Here is a 21,487-nt window from a genome sequence, read left to right on the forward strand (position 1 = left end):
TCCCCAACTCTCTGCAACCTCCTTTCAGGTAGCTGTAGAGGGCCATGAGGTCTCCCCTCAGCCTCCTCTTCTCCACACTAAACCCCCCCAGTTCCCTCAGCCGCTCCCCATCACACCTGTGCTCCAGACCCTTCACCAGCTCCGTTGCCCTTCTCTGGACACGCTCGAGTCATTCAATGTCTTTTTTGTAGTGAGGGGCCCAAAACTGAACCCACTCATCAAGGGGCAGCCTCACCAGTGCCGAGTACAGGGGTAAGATCCCTTCCCTGTCCCTGCTGGCCATGCTATTGCTGGTACAGGCCAGGATGCCATTGGCCTTCTTGGCCACCTGGGCACACTGCTGGCTCATGTTCAGCCGGCTGTCAATCAGAGGAGACATGCAAACTATGCCTGTGTGAAAAGGCGTCTGGCAGGTTTATAAATGCCCCATAGGAAAATAATGGTATTATTGCACAGAAGTGCTTCAGGCATAAGAGAGAGCAGAGAACAGGAAGGGGAAAAAAATGTGAACAGTTGTACCAACACTGCATTTGCTTGAACCACCCATTCACAAGTTTTGTTCCAAAAAATTAGATGAACAGGTTCCTACTTACTCCTAGGATTGCATTACCTTCTAATGGGTCATCAACTTCTTCCTCTATCTGCTTGAGTGTCCCGTCCTTCATGAGTTTCTCAGTAAAAATATCAGATGGTACCAGTTCTCTGACAATCTCACCATCGTCTTCAGACTTTGCAAGCCATCTTTCACATGGAAATGTGACAGTTTCCGAGCCCTGAAGTAAACATGACAGAGGTAATCTCTTCAAAACAAGACGAACATATGTGAGCGCTTCCCCTTTGAAAATACTCTGACATGCAGACAAGGATTTTCAACTCATGTATGTATGCATGTGCATGTAGATGCAGACCTGAATAACATATAGAAATAGATTTTCTCTAGAAAGAGGACATCTAAGGACTGTGAGATGAAGCTCTGAATGTGTTAGCAGAGAATAGTATTCCCAGTGGCTGCATGAGACTGGCTGTATGATCCAGTAGGTCACTGCCCTTCCCAGTTTTCAATCTTGCAAATTCCTGATCAGGACGGCACCATTCCCACTGAAGCCATGTTTTACTGAGAGTCTGCAATCCCTCTTCAATCCTTATTCAGGCAGCATTCTCTTTGAAGTCAGTAGGGGGATTTTTCTGAGTCAATACTTCAAGATTTTGCCCTATAATTCTGACTCAAGCTGGTTTCCAGGCAATTCCCATACGTGCATTAAGAGGAGAAAAATAGCGATTTAATTTTTGATCTTTTGTTTTGACTTCACTTTGGTGGAAACAAATATGATTTTTATCATCAAACAAACAAAAACAATAGAACATGTGTTTTCCACTTGGTAAACTTAATCAATCCCAGACTACTCATTAAGAACAGACTCCCATAAGGCCTCCAAAATGGTAAGATGCAGGCAGTTTTCAGTGTGCTGGGCACCCCAGGCTATGTCTCCATAAAGAAAGGGGCATGAGCCATCATGCAAGTTGCAGAGCCCACAAGCCTGAACAGGAAAAAAAAGTTAGTTTCAATCTCACAGTAACTAAAGGAATAAAAAAATGGCCCTTTTCTTACTGACAACTTCATTATTTCTCTCCTAAGTAGCACAGGGACTTCCTACTGTTTCTAGTACTCTGTGTGCCATCAATTTCATGTATAACACACATATGAATACTGTCTACTTTAATTACTCTCATGTGATTATTTATCAGACCAATGCAGGGTCCTTTCTTCACTGTTTTTACTGTTTAAATATAAAAATATTAATATATAGTAAAAGAAGGGAATAGCTCTCACTGTAGCAATACTGAATATTGTTATCAGTGTGTACTAATGCACTGCCCTGCCTTGAGCTGACAGATCCTGCCCTCCCTCACACAGTCACTGGGAAGGAATAGGTTGTGCACAGATCAGAGGTGCACCCCGGTCCCCTCTGACCTGAAAGGAACAGGACATCCCACCACCGCTCACAGATCCCAAACAAGTTGATCTGTCAGAGCTGAACCCCTCCAGGGGGGTTGTGTGATCAAGTGTCTTGAGTCTGCAGCAGAATCATCCTTTGAACTCACACAGCCCAAGTCTTCTGCTGTCAATAAAACACCTTTTCTCCTCCTCTCTGCTGCTCCCAGCAGTGCTGCTGTTTAACCCCAGAACTGCGACGTTTAACTCGATGAGGCGATTTGGAGCATGACTTGTACAAAACGGTGTCAAACAAAACCAGCAGCACTTTAGATGATTTCAAATATTTTACTTTCAAGTGTTATTTGTGCTGCACAAGCAAAATGCAGCACCTAATTACTGGCCACACCACTACTTCTGCCTCCTCATTTCTGCACTGGCTGTCTGACCACATAACCTGTGTTATCTCACTGTATGTTGAGCCGATGAACAGTGCTCACCTCCCCATCTACAGCCTGGGAAGAGAGGGCTTTCCAGAATGATGTTTCAGTGCTGAAACTCTGCCCCTGATCGAGATCGCACTTCAGTCATGTCTCTCGATGAAGCTTTTAACTGCTCCTAAACATTCATAATATTGGCTGTACATGTCATTGATATGAATTGATGTTTATTTGGTAATAGGATATCTAGGGACTTGAGTGCCTGCACACTGGGGCATAATGTGCAGTTACTGCAAGAGTTAATTGTATCGTTATTGTTAATCACCATGTCATTGCCACAGTTTTTATTGGAGTTTCCTTGTTAGTGATTGCATTAATATTTAAGTGACGTAAAGTGTACTGTTTTGTTACCCATGGTAAAATCTTCTTGCAGCTCCAAACAGAATTTGCTTCATTAGAGTCTGAGTCTGGCCCTAAGCTCGAAGCATGGTATGATAGTGTGCTAAAAGTCAGTGCTTTGCCCTTCTCCAAGTTGTAACAAATGAAATATAATTATCAGATATAATTGGCATGCCAAGACAGAGCTTTATTGGTATGCAACAATCCCAGTTTCCTACCCAAGTGCTTTCAATTTAATCTGAAAGTTACTGACCTCATTTTTCTTTTGCAGCATTACAGATACATCTAGACACATCTTAGCAGTCTAATCAGGTAGCACAGCTTTTAGAAGCATTGGCAGCATATTGCTATCCTGTGGCAGGTCATAATATCCTGCGGCTGATCAGTAGCATCACGCAGTGCTCTGCTTTCTTCTTTTTTCCCATGCCATAATCAAAAGATCGGCAGAATTGTAAATCTCTCCATTTTTAAGTTGTTCATGGTTTTCCTCCCTTCCTCCACCTTCCCAGGCTTCTCACCATCTGTCCTTCAAAGCTGCTGTAATGATTGCAGAGTCATGCAGCCCTGAGACCCTCTCTGGGCTAATGGAAGAGTCCCCAATATGGAGCTCTAGGGAGCTTCCCAAAGTGCTCAGTTAATGGTAGGTGTAGAAAAAGGAATCTCTTTTCCCTTGCATCCCCTTCTTCATCTTCCCTAGCCTCTGACCAATAACAATATCTCCAAAAACAAGGTCATCTTGTTCATTAACCTAACGAAGCTGTACAAGGCAAGGGTTAATCAATACACAGATAGAAGGTCTGATAATAACAGACTGGCAAAAAGGTGGTCATGAGAAACAATCGAAGGGTATTGGCTTGTAAAGAAGCTTGTACATGAGGATACAGGCTTGAGCATGATGTGGAAGGTTCAAGACAGACCTTTGAGTTGATCATGAGGCAAAGAGAGTAAAACATATCCTGGAAATTTTGAAGGAGGGACCAAGATGAGAAGTAGGTTCACATGACTGAGCAAGCCATGCTTACACCAACACTTGATTTTAGAAGTCACTTCAGGAGGGAGTAGACTTGAGCATTGAGGTGGAGATCAAAGCAGACATCCCTTCGGAATAAGCGGAACAAGGACGAGACAGAGGAAGAACCCAAGTGTTCCTCCAAGTGCTGCTCCAATTCTGAACTGGTCCTTAAGAGGTGATTTTCTTCTGAGCTTCCCTGAGCTTCCTGTTCCTACAGCCAGCGTCTGAAAGCAGGGCTGAGGAACAGTTTCTGATGTGGACAAGATCAAGACAAACAATCTGGCTGCACTGCCTTAATCCTGTTCACATGAGCAACCAAAAGTCCTAGAACCTAACTCGGATGGTGTTTATATGAGTGACTCAGGGACTTATGCTGACAGGCCTTTTGCTTGTCTTAATTGTACTGGCTCCCTGCATTTATTCTTTCAAAATTAAGGGATTCATGAAATTATTTCTTGTCCATGTTTAGCAACAATACTTTTCATTTTAAAATGGTACACCCACTTTCCACTGCCTTCCCTGTGAGTGTTCAAAACTACACATGAAAATATGAAGCTTTGGCCTCTCATGTCACCCAAACCTACCACTATCTAAGTTAGCCTTGGGCATTCTGGGATGTCCAGCAACAGTGCAGCACAGGGACGTCCGCTCACCCCTGTAATTCTTTAGTTATATTTGCACAGCAATGGGTATAAACTCAGGAATCTCCCCTCTCATTCCAGCAAGCAAGTCATGGTAACGTTGCCTCCAAACTCAGCAGGCAGATTGCTCCTTCACACAAAAGATAGAGTTGAGAAGCAACACCACTGCTTTGCTCCTATCCACTGCCAGGAGGAAATAGCTCTATTCTAGTCAAAAGGTACAATAAGAACAGCATTTTTTAAAAAGCAATGATTGCAGAGTCTTGTAATAAATGTCTAAAGAATAAAACACGGTAATACATGTTTGCTGTCCCCAGATCCCCAAGCTCTAGCAAGTTCATTAGTGTGCATTGTTCTATAGGGAGTAATTTTTCACTGTTAATCACGCTTTGTATACAGAAGATGCGCTTTGGGAAATGGAAGCGGCTGCTAATGGAAACATATCGTGGAGTGCTGGGATTCACAGCCTACCTTTCCATTTGGCAGCAGTCTCCGAATCGCCACACGGTCCAAGTGCCATCCAGAGTTCAGTCCTCCACCATTGTGTCCTATGCGAATCTTTTCAATAATGTCACCAACATCCTCCAGCTACAGAAAAAGAAGAAAAAAAATTCTGGCATGAACAAAAGGTGACTTTTGAGACACTACTTCTTTGGCTTGTTTCCTATTTTTCCAGGCTGTATGGAAGGGGAGCAAATATTAGTGTTGGTGTCAATTATGCCCTAACTTGCATTTTAACGAAAGGGTTTCCCTGAGGTTTCTGTTCCAAAAATGGAGAGAATCTTGCTCTACACAAATTACCCACCTTATGACATAGGCTTGGTTGCACAGCAGCAGTCCTGAGTCTCAGGCTTCTCTGTATGAGTGGGAGTGAAGGTAATTTTTTATAAATTGCAATACTGCTGCATCTTAAGTTGTTCTTTGTATATCCCTTTCCTTTTTAAACTCTTATATGCACTCTTATAACACTGAAAGAATAGCTTTGAGGTCAAAGTACAATATTAATAGCCTAGCATTTTATATTATCTCTCTCTTGTTCCACCACAGAATCCCAATGCCATTCTGAGCAAGTCAACAGAATGATTATCTTATGAAGTGGCTACTGGTTTTTAATGGCTCACCTTATTACTTGAGTAATTTGCTACTAGGTCATTACTTTTAAGTCACCTCCCTTCCAAAGGCTTGAACAGGAAAAATTATACTTACTCCTAAGTAATAGCTTTTGGTTATTTCAGTGTAAGCTTTCATATAGTTGGCCTTTAAAAAAACAAGCTGGATGCAAACTTCTTTTGCACATAGAAGCACGCTGAGCTGTCTTTCTGTCCCATAGGGACTTGGAGTCTTATTTTCTTGGAAACATGAGAAAACTGAACATCTCAATTTGCACCACTGGAGACTACTCCCTTCTTCTCTTCCCAAATGACAGAATTGCCTCATACTGAAGACACCAGTAATTTTAGAAGACTCCTCAACTCAGTAAGACTGACTGCACTACTCAGAGAGTTCACACTCTGAACAAAGTGGGTTTGACTTCATCAGCCCTGCCCTGTCTTTAGACAGCATAAACATAATTGCAAAATAATTAAACAATCCAAACTAATTTCTAAAACTCATGCATGCGCACAAGTACACACTAGCGGAAAATTATTTTCTGCTCTTTTGTCCTGTCCAAACGCTCATCTTTCAATGAGGCTTTTAATCAATACATAGCAATAAAGCGATGCTTGACCAGTAAAGATCCATGTCAAAGAAGAAGTGGTCTTTACCCTACTGTAGGCATCTCTAGCAAATCATCATTTGGGAGCACAGCTGAGACCAGTCTCTAATCTTTTTTGCCTCTTTTGCAAAATACAAAATAGTAGAGGCAGTTAAAAACACTAAAAAAATTGGACAATTCTCAGTTTGTGTTTCCTGAGATCCCCAAATTGTTTTTAAGGTCTGTTGAACTCCAACTTATGGCTCTATGCAAGTAGGTGAAAGAAGAATATATTTTGCTTCATCCCCATCTCCTGCAGCAACAGGAACTGGTGAAGAGAGAATTAAGTTTGGGGACAGGTTAATATGATGTTATAAATCTGGAGAATAAACTACATTTTCACTCGCTTCATCTAAGAAAAGTACTGATGTTTCAGTTTCTACCAAACCTAAAATAAATCTTATGGAATAAAAGAATAAAAATAAAACTCAGTTTGAGATTTATATCTATGAATTAATGCAATCTCTATTACAAAAACTGCGTGGAAACTCCACCAAAATAAGTCTCATTCTTTGTTTTTAAGGAATTGCACTGGGGATTTATTTTATGATTCAAGCCATACAACAACAATGTGGTCTGGAAGCATTTTAACTTGTTAAAAATTTAGTTTAAGATTTGCCTTCAATTACAAAACCAAACCAACTCAAAACACAGAGAAGTTTTAAGGTCCTCTATGAAGTTAGTGTTGGTGTTTCAGCCACGGAGAAAAGGTAAGGGCATGAAGCAGTGCCAAAATGATGGGCCAGAGCAGGACTGCCTATATTTTTGCCTCTCAAAAATTCTCAGCAACAAGAACATATTATGAATAGGAATTGCTGAATACTGTAGATGTAAATGAGCTCACTCACTGATGTGCACTGTCTTACTATTTGCATACAGTTGTGCAAACACTTCAGGAAATGTGGGATAAGAACTTTCATGAAGCTGGCCTCAGGTATTCAAAAATCACAGTGTCTGCAGCAGTGTAATGGTCTCTCTGTTCAAGGATACAGAGAAAGAGAGCATGATGCTTAGGTGGCCATAGAGTTAGAATAAATGAACAGATCATCCACTCAGATGAAGTGCTATGTAGTGAGCACTATGGACCAGCCCCTTTAATGTGATCTGCTGAAAGAGCAACATGAAATGATGCAAAGGGATCTTAAACACAAGGCAACTAGTTTCAGTGATACTGCAAGCATTTGGTTCCTGTTACCTTTCAAAGTATTGCAAATTGCAAGAGAAAGCAAATATGGAAGCGAATAAGTGTGATAAGGAGAGGTACACAGATCTGGCATGAATGGAGACCAATACCCTCTCTTTATCAAGCATGGTCTAGGAAACGGAAGATGTAAAGACCTTCCAAAGTGTCTCTCAACTTTACCTGGAAGGGCAAGCTTCCACATCCATGTGTTGGTACGTTTCAGCGCCATGATAAAATTGCACCAGCCTTTAAAAGGCTTAACATGGCATTAGGCCACTAGGGATTAGTCCTCATTAGGGGCTCTGCATGTTGATACCTTTGAGTTGCTACTGACTGGAGGTCAGTGAGAAAAGATTTGATCCAGTATACAGTAAGTCAGTTGCAGAACCCACGTTCTTCAAGTAAAAGAGCTGAATATCTTTCCCTAAAAGATGAAAAGTTCCTACTTCACTCCATTTTCTCTTCTTAATTCCCTTAGGGCAACCTAATAAGACAGTGAGCATCTTTGATCTTACCTCCACAATGAACTGATTCACCGAGTTCCTTTCAAAATACATCCTTTGCTCTCTCTTGTTGAGGCACAGGGATTTCTGTTGAGTGCAGATCCCATCACTTCCATAGAGAACAATGAAGACATCTGCATCCGTGCCAGCTCCGAAGATATCACTGGTGTAGACTGTGATCTCGTAAGGAACAACTGGTTTAAGAAATGGCAGGAAATTAAACAACAGAAGTTAGTAAGCAGTGTACCAATGCATCTAAGAAAATTTTAATGAAACAAAATCTGGATTAGAAAACTCAACAGCTAAAGAAGACAGCGTAGGAATCATACAGAGCAGGTCAGTACTCTGAGAATCCAGAGGAATTTCCTTTAACCCTGTAAGGCAAATTGACCTTGATGTATGTTCATTTACTGAGATTCTGGGGCTAATCACGTGATCAGAAAGCACCCTGTATTTATACCTGTCATCTAAAATTACTGAAACAGGATTTGCTTCAACAGCTCAAGTTTAAAGCAAAGCATGGGAACTCACAAATTTTTGAGCAACTAGGCAAATGGATGAAGTTAAGCCAACTCGAGGCAGTATATAAATATTCAAGACAGCCTTACTGATAAAAAATCTCCTATTATTTTCATTACTAAAAAAGTGACATAAATCAATCATAAGGAAAAGAAATAAACCCCTCTGCTGTCCACTCTGATCTAATTTTCTCTTAGCACCACCTTCTCCGTAACACTGAAGCAAACAGGATAAATCTGTACCAGATCAATGGTGAATGCAGAATAGTAAGCATCAAGCCCCTAAATACTGTTATTCTGTTCCCTTGGTTTCTCCAGAATGTTCCATGACTTGAAAATCTGATGCCTCCCTTTGTTCTTTTCTATCTTCACAGCTTCTCAGGCCTGAGTCCTGCTGGAGTGTGACTCATACTTGCTCAGGAACAAGACTGACCCAGGAATAAGACTGGGGCTCTGTTCCTGGCTCTGCTACAGATTTGCTGAATATCCTCAGTTTCCAAGGTGAGATGATGTTTAGCTCACAGAGTAAGAAACCTGTGTTCAGATGTCTGCACAACAAATAGGTGGGTACATCTCCAGATGTAATCACTAAAGTCAACGGGGTTTGAAGAGTCAAACAAGCAAATGTAGGCACCTTCCTCTGGGTTAGCTGAATCATTCTCCAAACCCACCCTCTGTGAATGACCAAAGATTTATTGATGACAACGGTAATTCAGACACTCCACTGTCATGAGGATATGTAAATTCAGGTGTGCCATTTGGCAAACTGAAATGTATCCCTATTCTCCTTTAAATCTGTCGTGGTTTGAACCTGGTTGGCAGCCAAACACCATGCAGCTGCTCACCTACCCTCCACCTGCCCAGGTAAAGGTAAAGGGAGACAGTTTAATATTTGAAATAAAATATTTCAAATATTTGAAATAAAACAAAACAATAACAATACTAGAAAGTACAAAGGGGTAATGCACAATGCGATCACTCACCACCCACCAACTGATACCCAGCCTGTTCCCAGCCAGCGATCCCAAGATCCTGCAGTCACAATCCCGGAAGTGAGAGAGAACCCCCCTCCTCCCCATCCACCCCTCCTTTATATCCTGGGCATGACGTTACATGATCTGGAAGATTCCACTGGCCAGTTTGGGTCCGGTGTTCTGGCCATGCTCCCCCCAGCTTCTTGTGCACCTGCACACGGGCAGGACATGGGGGGTTGGAGAGTCCTTGATCTCTGAGCAACAACTGAACACATCAGTGTGTTATCAGCATTCTTTTCATACCAAATCCCATCCTGAACCCAAAGCACAGCACTGTTCTAGCCACTGAGAAGAAAACTTAACTCTACTCCAGCCAAAACCAGGACAAAATCCTTTCTGAAATTTTTACATGAAAAATACCAGGTGAGGCCTGGACACCACTGATTACCTCCAGGGACTTCTCCCGCTGCAAGCAGACACAATCCCTGTAGTCCACATCACTACCCATAAGCACAGTCTTACACAGCCAGCACTATCTCCAGGACCCACTGCTGGCCATCCCTCTCCCATATGTCACCATCCCAGCTCCCACCGCTTCCCATCCCTCACTACAATCTTCTCAGCTGCTTGGCATCTGCATCGGCCTACACTGCAGTGACTTGACCCATCTTTGCTATTTACACTACAGCACATCATGCTATATTTCAGATTCAGCATCTCTGTTACAGTAGAGAGAAGTTTCTGGCACCATATCTGCTACTGTTGGAGTAACTCTGATTATGCGTACTGGAGACTAATCATTCATTAAAAACCCAGGCTCTCTAAGTACAGCTCTCAGGAGAACAGAGATGAAGAAGTCTTCTACGGAGAGTCAGCCTGGAGGTACTTAATATTCTTTCTGCCCAGCCCAATGAAATCTTCTCTGCTGTGCTGCAAGTAAACTGGAATAATTTCTCCAGTATGTAAGAGGGGGAAGAAAAATCCTGGAGACCAAAAATCACATGCTATGCATTATGAATTAAAAATTATCTTCTCTGCTGAAGTTCGTGGTGCTTGCTCTTGTTGCTTGAATATTAACATCAGCTTAGAACTGAATCAGCAAAGCGGCACCGTAACAAGGTCACTAGCAGCACAACTTTCAGTTGTCAGACGCCCATTTCATTTACATGGCACTTTTAAAGTTGTATCCCCACAGGGATGATTTTAATTGGACTGCCAATGACATGTTTTTATCGTTTGTTCGGTGTGAAACAATTCTGGCACGAGTCATCATAAAACAAATCAAACCGTTTTAGTTACCTCTGGCAAACTGAAACCCCCAGGTTAATAGTCAGGAAATCAGAATGCAGGAAGTAGCACAGTGGGGAATGGTTTAAATGGTGAAACAGCCAAAGCTGACACTGAGGCTGGTGCAACCTTTTTGCCAGAGACACCTGATTATTTTCAAAGGCTGAATGTGGAACTCGACAAAAATCAGGTTTACGTGAACTATGTACTCAAAGGCATGATATGCCAGAAACTCTTACATCATTATAATATGCAGGGACATTAATAAACTGTATAGTCAACATCTCCATCAAAATATATATCGACCAGGATAACATGGAAAAAACTGATGAGAAGAGTGTACAAGGTCTCTGGGTTATATTCATTCCTATGAATATATTTATTTACTATGTCTATCTACCATTTTTTTTTCAGATGCAAAGATTATTATGTCATCCAGTTAACTGATAAAAGCGAGGAAGGGAGCAAAGAGTATCTGTTCTTCTGCTCCAGACAATTTAGGTAAAGAAAGTAAGACCTGAGAAATAAAAAATAGCTTGGTCAAAGCATGGAGGAGGCTCAAAGAGACGACGTTGGCAGGTCTTCAGAGAAGAAAGTTGATCTTAACTTACAGGCTGCAGGATGTGAGGATCTGGATGTTGGAGGGCCAGTGGGAAGGAGACCTTCAACATGAACCACAGTGTTGACAGTAAAAAAGAAGGAGCTAAAGCAGCTGATAATATTCTGTGTGGTTATTTTCACAGCTACTTATGAAGAAGGAAACACTAAGGCAGCAAAAGAGAGATTGGGCAGCGCTAACTTTTGATGTCTAAAAATAAGGAACTGCAGTATGTAAGGCTTTTGATACAAACAATGCATACAACGAGGGATAAAGTGAGGTAGGAGACAGCTTTGGTGTGACCTATCACTTATTCAGAGTCACCTAGGAAGGTCCTGGCAGGGCACGGGGTGGACATCAGTTCTCAGGTTCCAAACCTCATCCCTCACCATTGTGGCACCTAACTTAATGAAGGGAGAAGGCAATTCTTATAGTCCCCTGAACGTGGGCCAGGAAATATTTGTTGACAACTTGAAATGAAGCAGATCAGGGAGGGACAAGTCAAATACAGTCCCAGGGCCGTGAGTTCCCTGCACAGTCAAGGATGCACATGTGAAAAAGGAAAGAGAGGGCTACAGAATAAGCAAAATAATGTTTCCAGTCATTTATTTCAAGAAAGTCATATTATCTGATACTTGATATTCTGGAGACAGAAAAAGAAGTTGTCTGAATAGAACAGTTTGAGGTGTCATAGCAGACTCGAAAATTATAAGCTTAGTACTCAGAAGGAGATTCCAAAAGACACTGGGTTTACCCCAAACATTAATTTAGAGGGGAGTGACGTGAAGAGTAAATTGGAGAACACTAAAAGAGGGAGACTGGTGCAACACTATCAGAAAAACACCCCACTGAAGAAACTCTGGAAGAGGATCTTTTGGCAAGAGAGGGGGGTGCAATGCCAAAGGCACTGAGAGAACCAAGGCTTGGAAGCAAGATCAAACTGTCTGCTCTGATAACAGAAATGGCAATATTAGAATGGAGCAAGATCAAAGGAAAACTGGAGACAAGAAAGATGGCTTGGAATAGGCTGAGGACTTGGAGATGACAGGGCAAGAGGGAGGAAAAAGACAATCATACACAGCCACAGGGCTTTTAATGATTTGACAAATACAGGAAATGTTAGTCTAGAGCGCCCAGAGGAACCTTCTCGTAGTAATTGGAATAGTTGGCAAGTGATGTATTCATAAATTTTTCAAAGCCAATTCAAGGGAGAGGCCAAGCCTATAAAACTGCATGAGCTAGTGAGATTTTATCTTTTGTAATGATGAGTGTATCCTGGGGAAATGGCATTCTGCTCACATGGGATATACTCTGTTGTCTGCAGTTCTGCAGGGAAGATAATTCTCTCTATGGCTCCATCATCCTCTGATTTATCCAGCCAACGGCCACAAGGGAACTTGAGGCACTGTCCCAGTGATGGGGCATCAATCTCCACCCATTCCAGAAACCAGCCAGTTGAATTACCTGTGGTTGGAGAGATAACAGTGAATAACCTACCACGAAGCCTTTACAGACAACAGCTGATGAATCATTGCATTCCAGACCCCTGAGAAACAAATCTTCCTCTCTTCTGCCAATGGAAAAATAGAATAGATGCCATAAAGATCATGGCAAGAGATTGTCCAGGTTTGAGCTAATGTGCTTTACATTTCTATATGCCTCAGGTTAAAGATGTGCATGTGGAAGTGCTAATTACTCCATCACTTGGATTAATTTGCCTTTGTAATAAAACAGAGGAGTTATCAACAAACAAGTCCCTTGGTGCTCCATAGTGAAGGAATTCATGTGTCCTTCCACTGCTTCCCTTGTTTGTAGTAGAGACACAGTCATGTCTCAAAAGCAGCCAAGATTTGATGGTCAAAACAAGAAAAATATTGATAAAGAAACGAGACAAGTTTATAGGTCCCAAGTGTGACAAGCAAAAATACAAGGTTTGGTGATGTATGAGAAAACTCTCTAAAGATGTGGCTGCAAAACCAAAGAGCCTCTTGCAGAGAGGAAGAGGTTGAAAAGCTAGCTGCAAGTTGCCACTACTGTGCTCTCATTGCCACAGCCATGGGAATGGTATTAGCAGCAAAGATAGTTGCAGCAACAGCCAAAGTGACAGCAAGGATCTGTCACCAAAAGGTAAATTACATTTGGGCTGTTGGAGGCAGGTTATTTTATACAGCAATGTGCCTAACGCACTAGAAATACTACATTACAAAGCAGATTATCTTACCTTTATTGTCATGGCCTATCTTGATTTTTTTCAGGTCTCCAATGTCCACAGACTCCACTGTAAAGTCATCTACCTTCCCACGCTCAAATTTGTTTTTGTTGATCTTTGAGGCCTTTAGGCTGACTATCCCTGTTGTGGCAATGCAAAAGGACATTGTTCAGCATGTGAAACAAATCCTCTGGGAATGTCAACAGTGGAAGGAGGGAGGGGGCTAAAATGTAAAAAATGGCTTTTCATCTCAAGATCTGAGCTGCGTCCCTCCCTCTGAACCCAAACCTGTATCAACACCCAAAATATACATCATTCCTTTCTTGAGTGATCCTCTGGCAGCGACACAGTCGAATCTGTTGCGCTGTGTTCACAGCAAAAGAAATTGGTCCTACCCATCAGTTCCCTGTCACTCTCACAGGCGCCCCAGTCACCGCACACACAGCTCGACTGCTTCCAAGAGGATTTGCTCATCAGCTGATTAAATACTTCTGGGCCACTCAAAGAGGCAGAGGAGAGCTGGATTTCAGGAGCATGCTGATTCATTGCTGAGGAAAGCAAATCATTGACTGTATTCACTACTCAGTAATGCAGTCCCAGTCAACTGTGCTGTTTCTATAATTGAAATTAAAGCCTTTAGATCAGCAGCTGGTGCAAATCAGCATCGCAAAGTTCGACAGTGATTTACAGCAGCTCCCAGTTACCGTGAAGTATGCGGAGACAGTGAGAACATGACGTTGTACTAAAAAGGAGTGAGAAATGGGTATAATGGAAACAAAAGGAAACCATGACCTGTGTTTTCAGGTATCCAGCAATGAGGTGCTATCCCGTTCCATCACATGAAGCCATACCTGTATCGTCTTTACTTCCATAGAGAGTGATGAAAACATTGGCATCTGTCCCAGCATTCTTCTTGTCCCCGGTTTTCACTTTCACAGTGTATGTTGTTGATTTAGCTGTCAGATAAAATATCTTAATTTAAGAGTGTGAAGTCTGAGCAGGAATTAACTCTACATTTCATTGTATATGTGTTTGGTTTGGGTTTTATTTTGACCAGTTACAGCTGCGTTCTAATCTCTAATTCCTATTGTATGCTGTGGTAGCTCCTGGGGTGAGCAGGGCTATCTGGTTGCAGAGTCTTTTACTGCTCCAGTCATTCAGTACATTGTCTAAATAGCTACAGATAAGAAATGTGCTCAAGCCTTCCCATTTGCTTCCTGGGAATCTGTAAAGCTCTTCAAATCTGTCTCTGCCTATAATGTTATTTCATTTAAAAAACAAAAACACAACACCCCTCCCCCTTTATTCTAATAGCACCAAAGAATATATGTGCACGTAATGCATACCAGAAAGTATGTGCACATTGACATATGCAGTTCATATTCATGAACATACCCTTCACAATAGCATCATTTGGGAGGTTTCTATTGCACCATTATCTAACAAGTGCAGTAAACTCATAAAAATTGTGAAAAAGTCTAATATAGTCTTCACTGTGCTGTGAAAACCTACTCAGGAATTCCAGATCGGCACCTTTCTCCCATATTTCCAAGATGCTGCTCAGCCAGAAGGTCCTTCTGAAACAGGGCTCTCCAATTTGCGGCAATTTGTTGGCTATCCAATTTGTGGAAACTATTCATGTATTCAAAAGCATCTGAGGGGGAGTTTAAGACCCTTCACTTGCAGTGAAGCTAATGGAAGTGCTGGGCACTCAGCACCTTTCAGCATCAGACCCAGGAGTGTGTCATTGCTCTGTGGTTACCATGCAAAATTATGTACAAGACAGATAAAGTTATTTTGGAGGACAATGGACATAAGCAGCAAGATGGAAAGTGAGACAAATTTAGGTCCCTTTCCTTTTTCTGGCCATGTTTGTTCTCTGCTTGGTTTCATGTTGAAATGTTTAACCATTCCAGTCCATGATGTGAAATGGCTGGGATTTATGCCTTAGATATTAACAACAAATGTGCATTTCAGTTGAGAAATGATAACTGAACATGTCATCCCTCTTCCTAGCTTTCTCACTTTGGGTCCATTCTTGCAAAGTGATTAAATCAACTAAAAATGAGGAGTGTCCACCCCTCACTGGCTGACATGCACTTCGCACTTCATTCACACCTGAAAACTTCATGGTGGGGACAGAATTACTCACAGCCCAGTAAATGTTAACTGCTAATGCCCTCAGCAATGTTAGTAACTTGGTTCTTTTTCAACCCCACACTGGAAGAAATACAAGGCTAACATAAACCTTTCTGTTCCAGGCCCAGCGTTGCAAGAGACTGGCCATCATTTTCCGAATCTTTCTTTACAAATGCTTCATCCACTGGGACCAGCTCCCTGACAATCTGACCGTCATCTTCCTCAACTGCTAACCACCGCTGGCATGGAAAATAATACCTACAAGAATGACAGCAGCACCCGGCACTTACACAGGACTTCACAGGCTTTAATAACATAAACAAGCACAGATCAGAGGCTACTTAAAAAAACAAGGTTACTGAAAGCTGAACAATATGTCTGTTTTCATCCTTGAGCTCTGGTATTTTTTGTGGTAACTAAACTCATAAATAGGTTAGTGAGCACTTACTGAGAAGTACTGTTTCTGAACCTTCAGCTCCATATGATTAATTCCTTTTAGTTTTCACTCCCAGAAAAACTTAAATAACTCAAGGGAACGTCCAGCTCCATATGATTAATTCCTTTTAGTTTTCACTCCCAGAAAAACTTAAATAACTCAAGGGAACGTCCAGTCTCCCAGGCATTTTATGTTTATGAAGACTGGACCATCTTGCACCGCCCACCTGAGCACTGTGCAACTTTTAAGCATGTGACTTCAGGCAGGTTCCTGCTCAAAGACAAGCCTGTATTTCAGGTTTTAAACAGCCTAGGCTTTGCTCAGCTGTCTGTAAAAATCATGGGAGTTTGCTTCAATCAGGACTTGCTTTAGGTCCAGACCTTTGTGTTAGGTACAAAAGGCAAATTAAACGTGAGGTCAGGAACTTCTAGAGCGGAGACTTGAAAGGAAACATATGAGCACAGGGTCTGCAAGCAGACCTCCTCAGGAGGGAGAGTCCCTCCCAGGAGAAACAGAGAAAAGCTGAGGTTTCCTTCCAAACCCTGCTGGTTCCCAAACTGCAGAGATGTTGGGACAGCAAAACCCCCCACAGAGGTACCCCAAAACGGCCCCACACTCAGTATAACAGCACAATCATCACAAGGCTCCCAAAGGACGCCTGCTCCCTGTAAATTGGTGAGGAGATACGACGATGCCCTTCTGCATCTCCTCTGCCTTCCAGCAGTTCTGCAGGCTTCTGAGAACGTGTCGCCTTTTCTGACCATATGAAAAGGGTGCGACAGGCTGCTCACGTGGTGCTCTCCTTGAGGTCAACAATCTCTACCCTCTCCAGGAACCAGCTTGGGCTAGCACCAGTGTTATCGTGGCGGATCCGCAGCTTCTTCAGCTCACCCAGGTCAATGGCTTTGATGGTGAACACATCCACCTGCACAGGGGGCAAGAGGCAAATGACTGTGTTTCTCAGAAAGGGGGAAAGGCAGGCAGTAAATGGCCAAGGGCAACCTTTTTTCCCATTAAAACAAAAGGTGTTTCTAAGTGCCCCCCTTGTATTCTTTGGGTGGATGTACTAAAATAACTACAGAGCTGTGACCTTTCTCATTAAAACTCATGTTTGGCTCCTACAAGGCAGTAACAGCCATGGAGCTGGACAACTCTTCACTCCCTTCTTTACCTCATGCCCATTTCAGCTTCCTCTACGTTTAACTCACCACTCCTAAATCTCATTCCTTTCAGGCTTAGTATTCTCCCCCAGGCTGAATGTGTAACTGGACACAAACATATCGACTCCACAGAAACTCTCCTGCACACCTCCATATGCTTTTTTTCAAACCACAGAATTTCTTTTTTTTGTCACTTACTACAACCAAGAGGTTTGATTATTAGCTGTGTTAGTGTGACAGGATGGTCCTTGTTATGATAATACTTTAAACATCTTAATGTGATTAACTTGTTCGTAGACTTTGCGTTTCTACTCCCAAGAGCAGAGAGTGTTACATTTGCAGCTTGGAGCTCTTCCCACCGAGTGAAGAACCATGTGCAGGTTGCAGTTTCACCAGTGCCAAGCTCATACATCACAGCTAACAGCTTATTTAACAACCTTAGGCTCTTTTTTGTGATTGCAAGTTTTCCACAGCTGCTTATTGTTTCCGTAAATTTTCGTTATTCAAAATTATTCCTTGAACAATTCCTGGTTATAGTAGTAGCTTGTTAATTGTTCATAAACATTTTTATGGCAAATATTCAATCTACAAGAGACGCCGTTTAATTGGATTGGATTATAATGTAATTATAGCACACCATGTAATATTGCTTTTATTCCCTGACTGGTTGAGTAGAACATTTAGAATCATATTTGCAATCTAAATACTGACATACTTGAGCTGCCTCACAAATACTCTCCAATATTAATTTAAAGTTTGTGGTTTTCAAGTATTCCTGGAAGGAAACATTACTACCAGAATGTGTACAGGAAGCAAATGGAAAAGGTAGTTCCAATGTAGAATTGGTGTTCAGATTATTATTCAGATGAATTTCCCCTGGAAAAGGTTTTGAGGCATTTTGCTTTAAATAATATTTAAAAAATAAAACACATCTGAGCTTTAAGCTGAAAAAACCCAAGCCTTGCAGAGAAGAGACTGTAATGAATGGCCAGCATGATAACTGAGAGAGATCTGCCAGCCTTCTGCTTGCTTGAGCAAGTTGAGTTCATGCATTACCTGTCCCTTTTCAAACTTGTTGAAGTTATTCGATCTTTTCAGCTGGCGCTCACCCGTGTCTCCTCTTCCTACACCATAGATGCTCAAGAAGACATTAGCATCCGTCCCAGACCCCGACACACTCCCAGTGAGAACACGGACTTCATATGTATTCTCTGCAAGTAAAATTGCAAAGGCAGATCAAGAGGGCCCAGAAATAGCCATATTTTGTCAGATCCATGGCTCACCGTGAAAGCATGTAGCCCAAATATGTGGACACAGTCAGCTTTAAGAAGGACTTTGCCTGGAGTTTGTTTGAATCTATCTTAAAATATGAGCAGCTCTGTCTTTCTCCAGCCCTTGTCATTAACCATATAAATAGTTATATATCTTGCTGAAATCCCAGTCACAGTGGTAACTTGTCAAACTTGTGACCTAAATGCCCCAGACAAGCCTTGGAGAATTCTATAAAAGTCCTTTAGGATAGTCCCATTTCAGGCTGTCTCATCCATCCTCTGCCTTAGTTTAACCACTGTCCTCTTCCCCTCCAGAGCTGATCAACCAAACCACAGTGTAAGCTACACTGGATGCCTGAGGCAATGGGATGTCTGGGAGGCCATAAATGGTCCTACAAAGCACCACAGTGTGATTATTGACTTTTATACAACTGCTGTAACCACATACACACACATTCCCTCTGATATTTACCTTCCAGGTCAGATTCTCCATCAGGCACCAGCTCCACCACAAGCTCCTTATCTCCTTCGTCTCTAGCCAACCAACGGTGCGCCACAAACGTATAGACATCCATTGCTTCTTCTGCCTTGGCCTCCTCTTCTTCCTCCTCATCAGACTTCTTTTTCTTCTTCTTTTTATCAGACTCTTTTGTCTTGGTGGCAAGCCGCTTCAGCGTGACACTTTCCAGGAACCAGCCATCCCCAATGCCTGTCCCATCATGGCCTATCCGAATCTTATAAATCTTGCCAACATCTGCAGCCTCTCTCTGCCACCAAGGGAAAGTCAGCACCCAGGAAGATGTAAGACATCTTAACTTCATAAAGTACTTTCTTAAAAATGAGGAGCATTGCCTCTAACACCCAAAACATCTAAGCAAAGATAAGATCAATCTTTTCTGCAAGTTTACCTTTACTTTTTCCTTCCTGTTTCATTCTTTCATACTTTCCATCACCAAATCTCATGTGAACAGACTGAGCTGAAGACATTCAGAGAAACCACGGCAAGGACAGGAGCTGAATCCGTATCTACTGGGCTCCCTAATTCTCCATTGCTCTCCTTACCAGTATTGTCTAGTTTTTACAGATTCTCAGTGCCTAAGGTCATTTTAAAATGATTAATAAGATACATCTAATGCTTTGCATGAGACATAAACCAAGCAAGAAGCAATAATGATATAGCAAAAGAGCGTTAAACTTGGACTCATATAACCTGATCTCTGACACCATGGTCTTGGACTGCCCTTCTTGTCTGGAAAATTAGAAAAGTATTTTCTCACTTCGCTAGTGTGCAGAGAGGATACAATCATTAGTGATTACAATGCATTTGTAGCAGAAGCCTGTATCAGTAAGATTTCCATCTCTCTAGTGAATACAGCATATACAAAACCTTGTTGGTTTAAATTATTTGTCCAGATTACTACCTAATGAAGTTGTACAGAAGGTTTTACTCCATGCAGTCCTTCAACGACCAGTGACTTGTTTCTGATGATTGCTTATGCTGTTAGGCAGTGTTTATGTTATAAAACTTGCAAACATTTGCTTCAGGCTGAAATCTGGAAACTTGGCATGTAAGGTTTCCGTCTAGAAGCATTTTTTTTCTATAGTAGATTAAAACAAAATCAATTGCACACAAGATGCTTATCAGAAAACTAAAATTGATCCAGCTGTCCTGGCATAAAGAATGTGTCTTTCCTTACACGGTTTTACCCTTAGACTGTCTATAATAATCTTGCATGCCTTGTCTATAACTGATGGCATTTCCTATTAGTGTGTAACTCACAGAATCTTATTCTCGCCCGTATCTTTCTGTAAATATTCATATCATGAAAGAGATAGAGGATCTGTCTATTAATGCTTCAGAGCTTCTGCCTTGTGTGCTTATTAAAAAAATCACAGAAAATGGGCAGAACTTTAAAGTCTGGCAATAAACATCTGAGAGAGGATATAAGCATGCCTATGTAAACAGAACACTGTACATACGGCTTTATCATAAATCTGATATTGGCTAATAGCTTTTACTCATAAATTCTCAAAACTTATTTCCTTTAAAATCAGAGAAACCTAATCTTAAAATTATAGAGAGCATTAAAAAAGTAAGCATTTATAAGGTGTTAGTCATCTTAAATCCCAAAGAACTCATTAAAAATGGATAAACATCACTCACTCCATTCTACAAAGCAAGAAACTGAGGCAGAAGGAGGTGAACTGATCTCAAAAATACACATTACAAAGCTGTGGTAAAACTGTGGATAAAGGCACCTCCATTTGGCCAGTGACAACGGGAAGGGTATCCCAGTCTTGACAATTCAGAGGAGTTTCCACCACTAGCTCCAAGTAGGTGCTTGACTGTGATGCCATGGATCCCACCTCTGTGGGACTGCAAATTCACAAGCAGACCTAGGCACCACAGTGCTGAGCCTTGTGCTGTGAGCACATACGAGAGATGTGCCTTAAATCCTGTTTCCATCTGAACTCTGTGCTTTACTGTCCAGATGTTGGTGTCTCCTTACATCTCCAAGGACATCCTGTTCTTGCTCTAACCCCACATCAGGACAAGAACTAAGAACATTTCTTTCCCCTAGACCCTGGTTTATCTAGACAGAAAATCCAAGCAAGAACACCAGAAAAGGACAATGGTCCAACATAGCCAGGCCCTGCCCAGGAGAGGATTCCCAACCACACTATGGTGCCCATCTGCTGCTCAGCCTTGTCAGCCCAGGACCTCTTGCTGGATTATCCAGGTCCTGGCTCACACACCTGAGTTAAGTCTCAGGCTTTTCAGCCCTGCAAATGCGTTGCTTACTGTTGGGTTGCTCAGAAAGAGTTGTGGACTCCGCAGTATAAACCTAAACACTAGCCAGACCGATAGCTGGAGGAGTGTGCTGTACACCTTGAGGGCTGTGACCATGCAGTGCTCACTGGACTAGTGTTACAGACAGTAAAATCCATGGGCCACTCACACGTTCACAGAAATTACAGCAGCAAGCCTCTGCAGAGTTGGGCTGACAACATGTACCCGTGGTTAATG

The 21,487-nt window shown here is 42.0% G+C and overlaps 1 protein-coding gene across 1 annotated transcript in view; it reads right to left on the reverse strand.

Annotated features, from left to right (window-relative positions):
- LOXHD1 (lipoxygenase homology PLAT domains 1) overlaps nt 1-21,487 on the reverse strand; it is a 146,347-nt gene that overhangs the window by 52,721 nt on the left and 72,139 nt on the right. Inside the window, exons 21-31 of the mRNA XM_074856970.1 lie at nt 19,122-19,226; nt 18,932-19,064; nt 18,245-18,399; nt 16,820-16,953; nt 15,702-15,850; nt 14,305-14,409; nt 13,466-13,594; nt 12,544-12,708; nt 7,880-8,061; nt 4,897-5,013; nt 611-773 (exon numbers count right to left, since the gene is read on the reverse strand). Of these exons, the coding sequence (XP_074713071.1) occupies nt 611-773; nt 4,897-5,013; nt 7,880-8,061; nt 12,544-12,708; nt 13,466-13,594; nt 14,305-14,409; nt 15,702-15,850; nt 16,820-16,953; nt 18,245-18,399; nt 18,932-19,064; nt 19,122-19,226 (1,537 nt within the window). The remainder of the gene's footprint in view (nt 1-610; nt 774-4,896; nt 5,014-7,879; nt 8,062-12,543; nt 12,709-13,465; nt 13,595-14,304; nt 14,410-15,701; nt 15,851-16,819; nt 16,954-18,244; nt 18,400-18,931; nt 19,065-19,121; nt 19,227-21,487) is intronic.

This window comes from Strix uralensis, chromosome Z (assembly GCF_047716275.1).
Source record: "Strix uralensis isolate ZFMK-TIS-50842 chromosome Z, bStrUra1, whole genome shotgun sequence".
NCBI lineage: Eukaryota > Metazoa > Chordata > Aves > Strigiformes > Strigidae > Strix > Strix uralensis.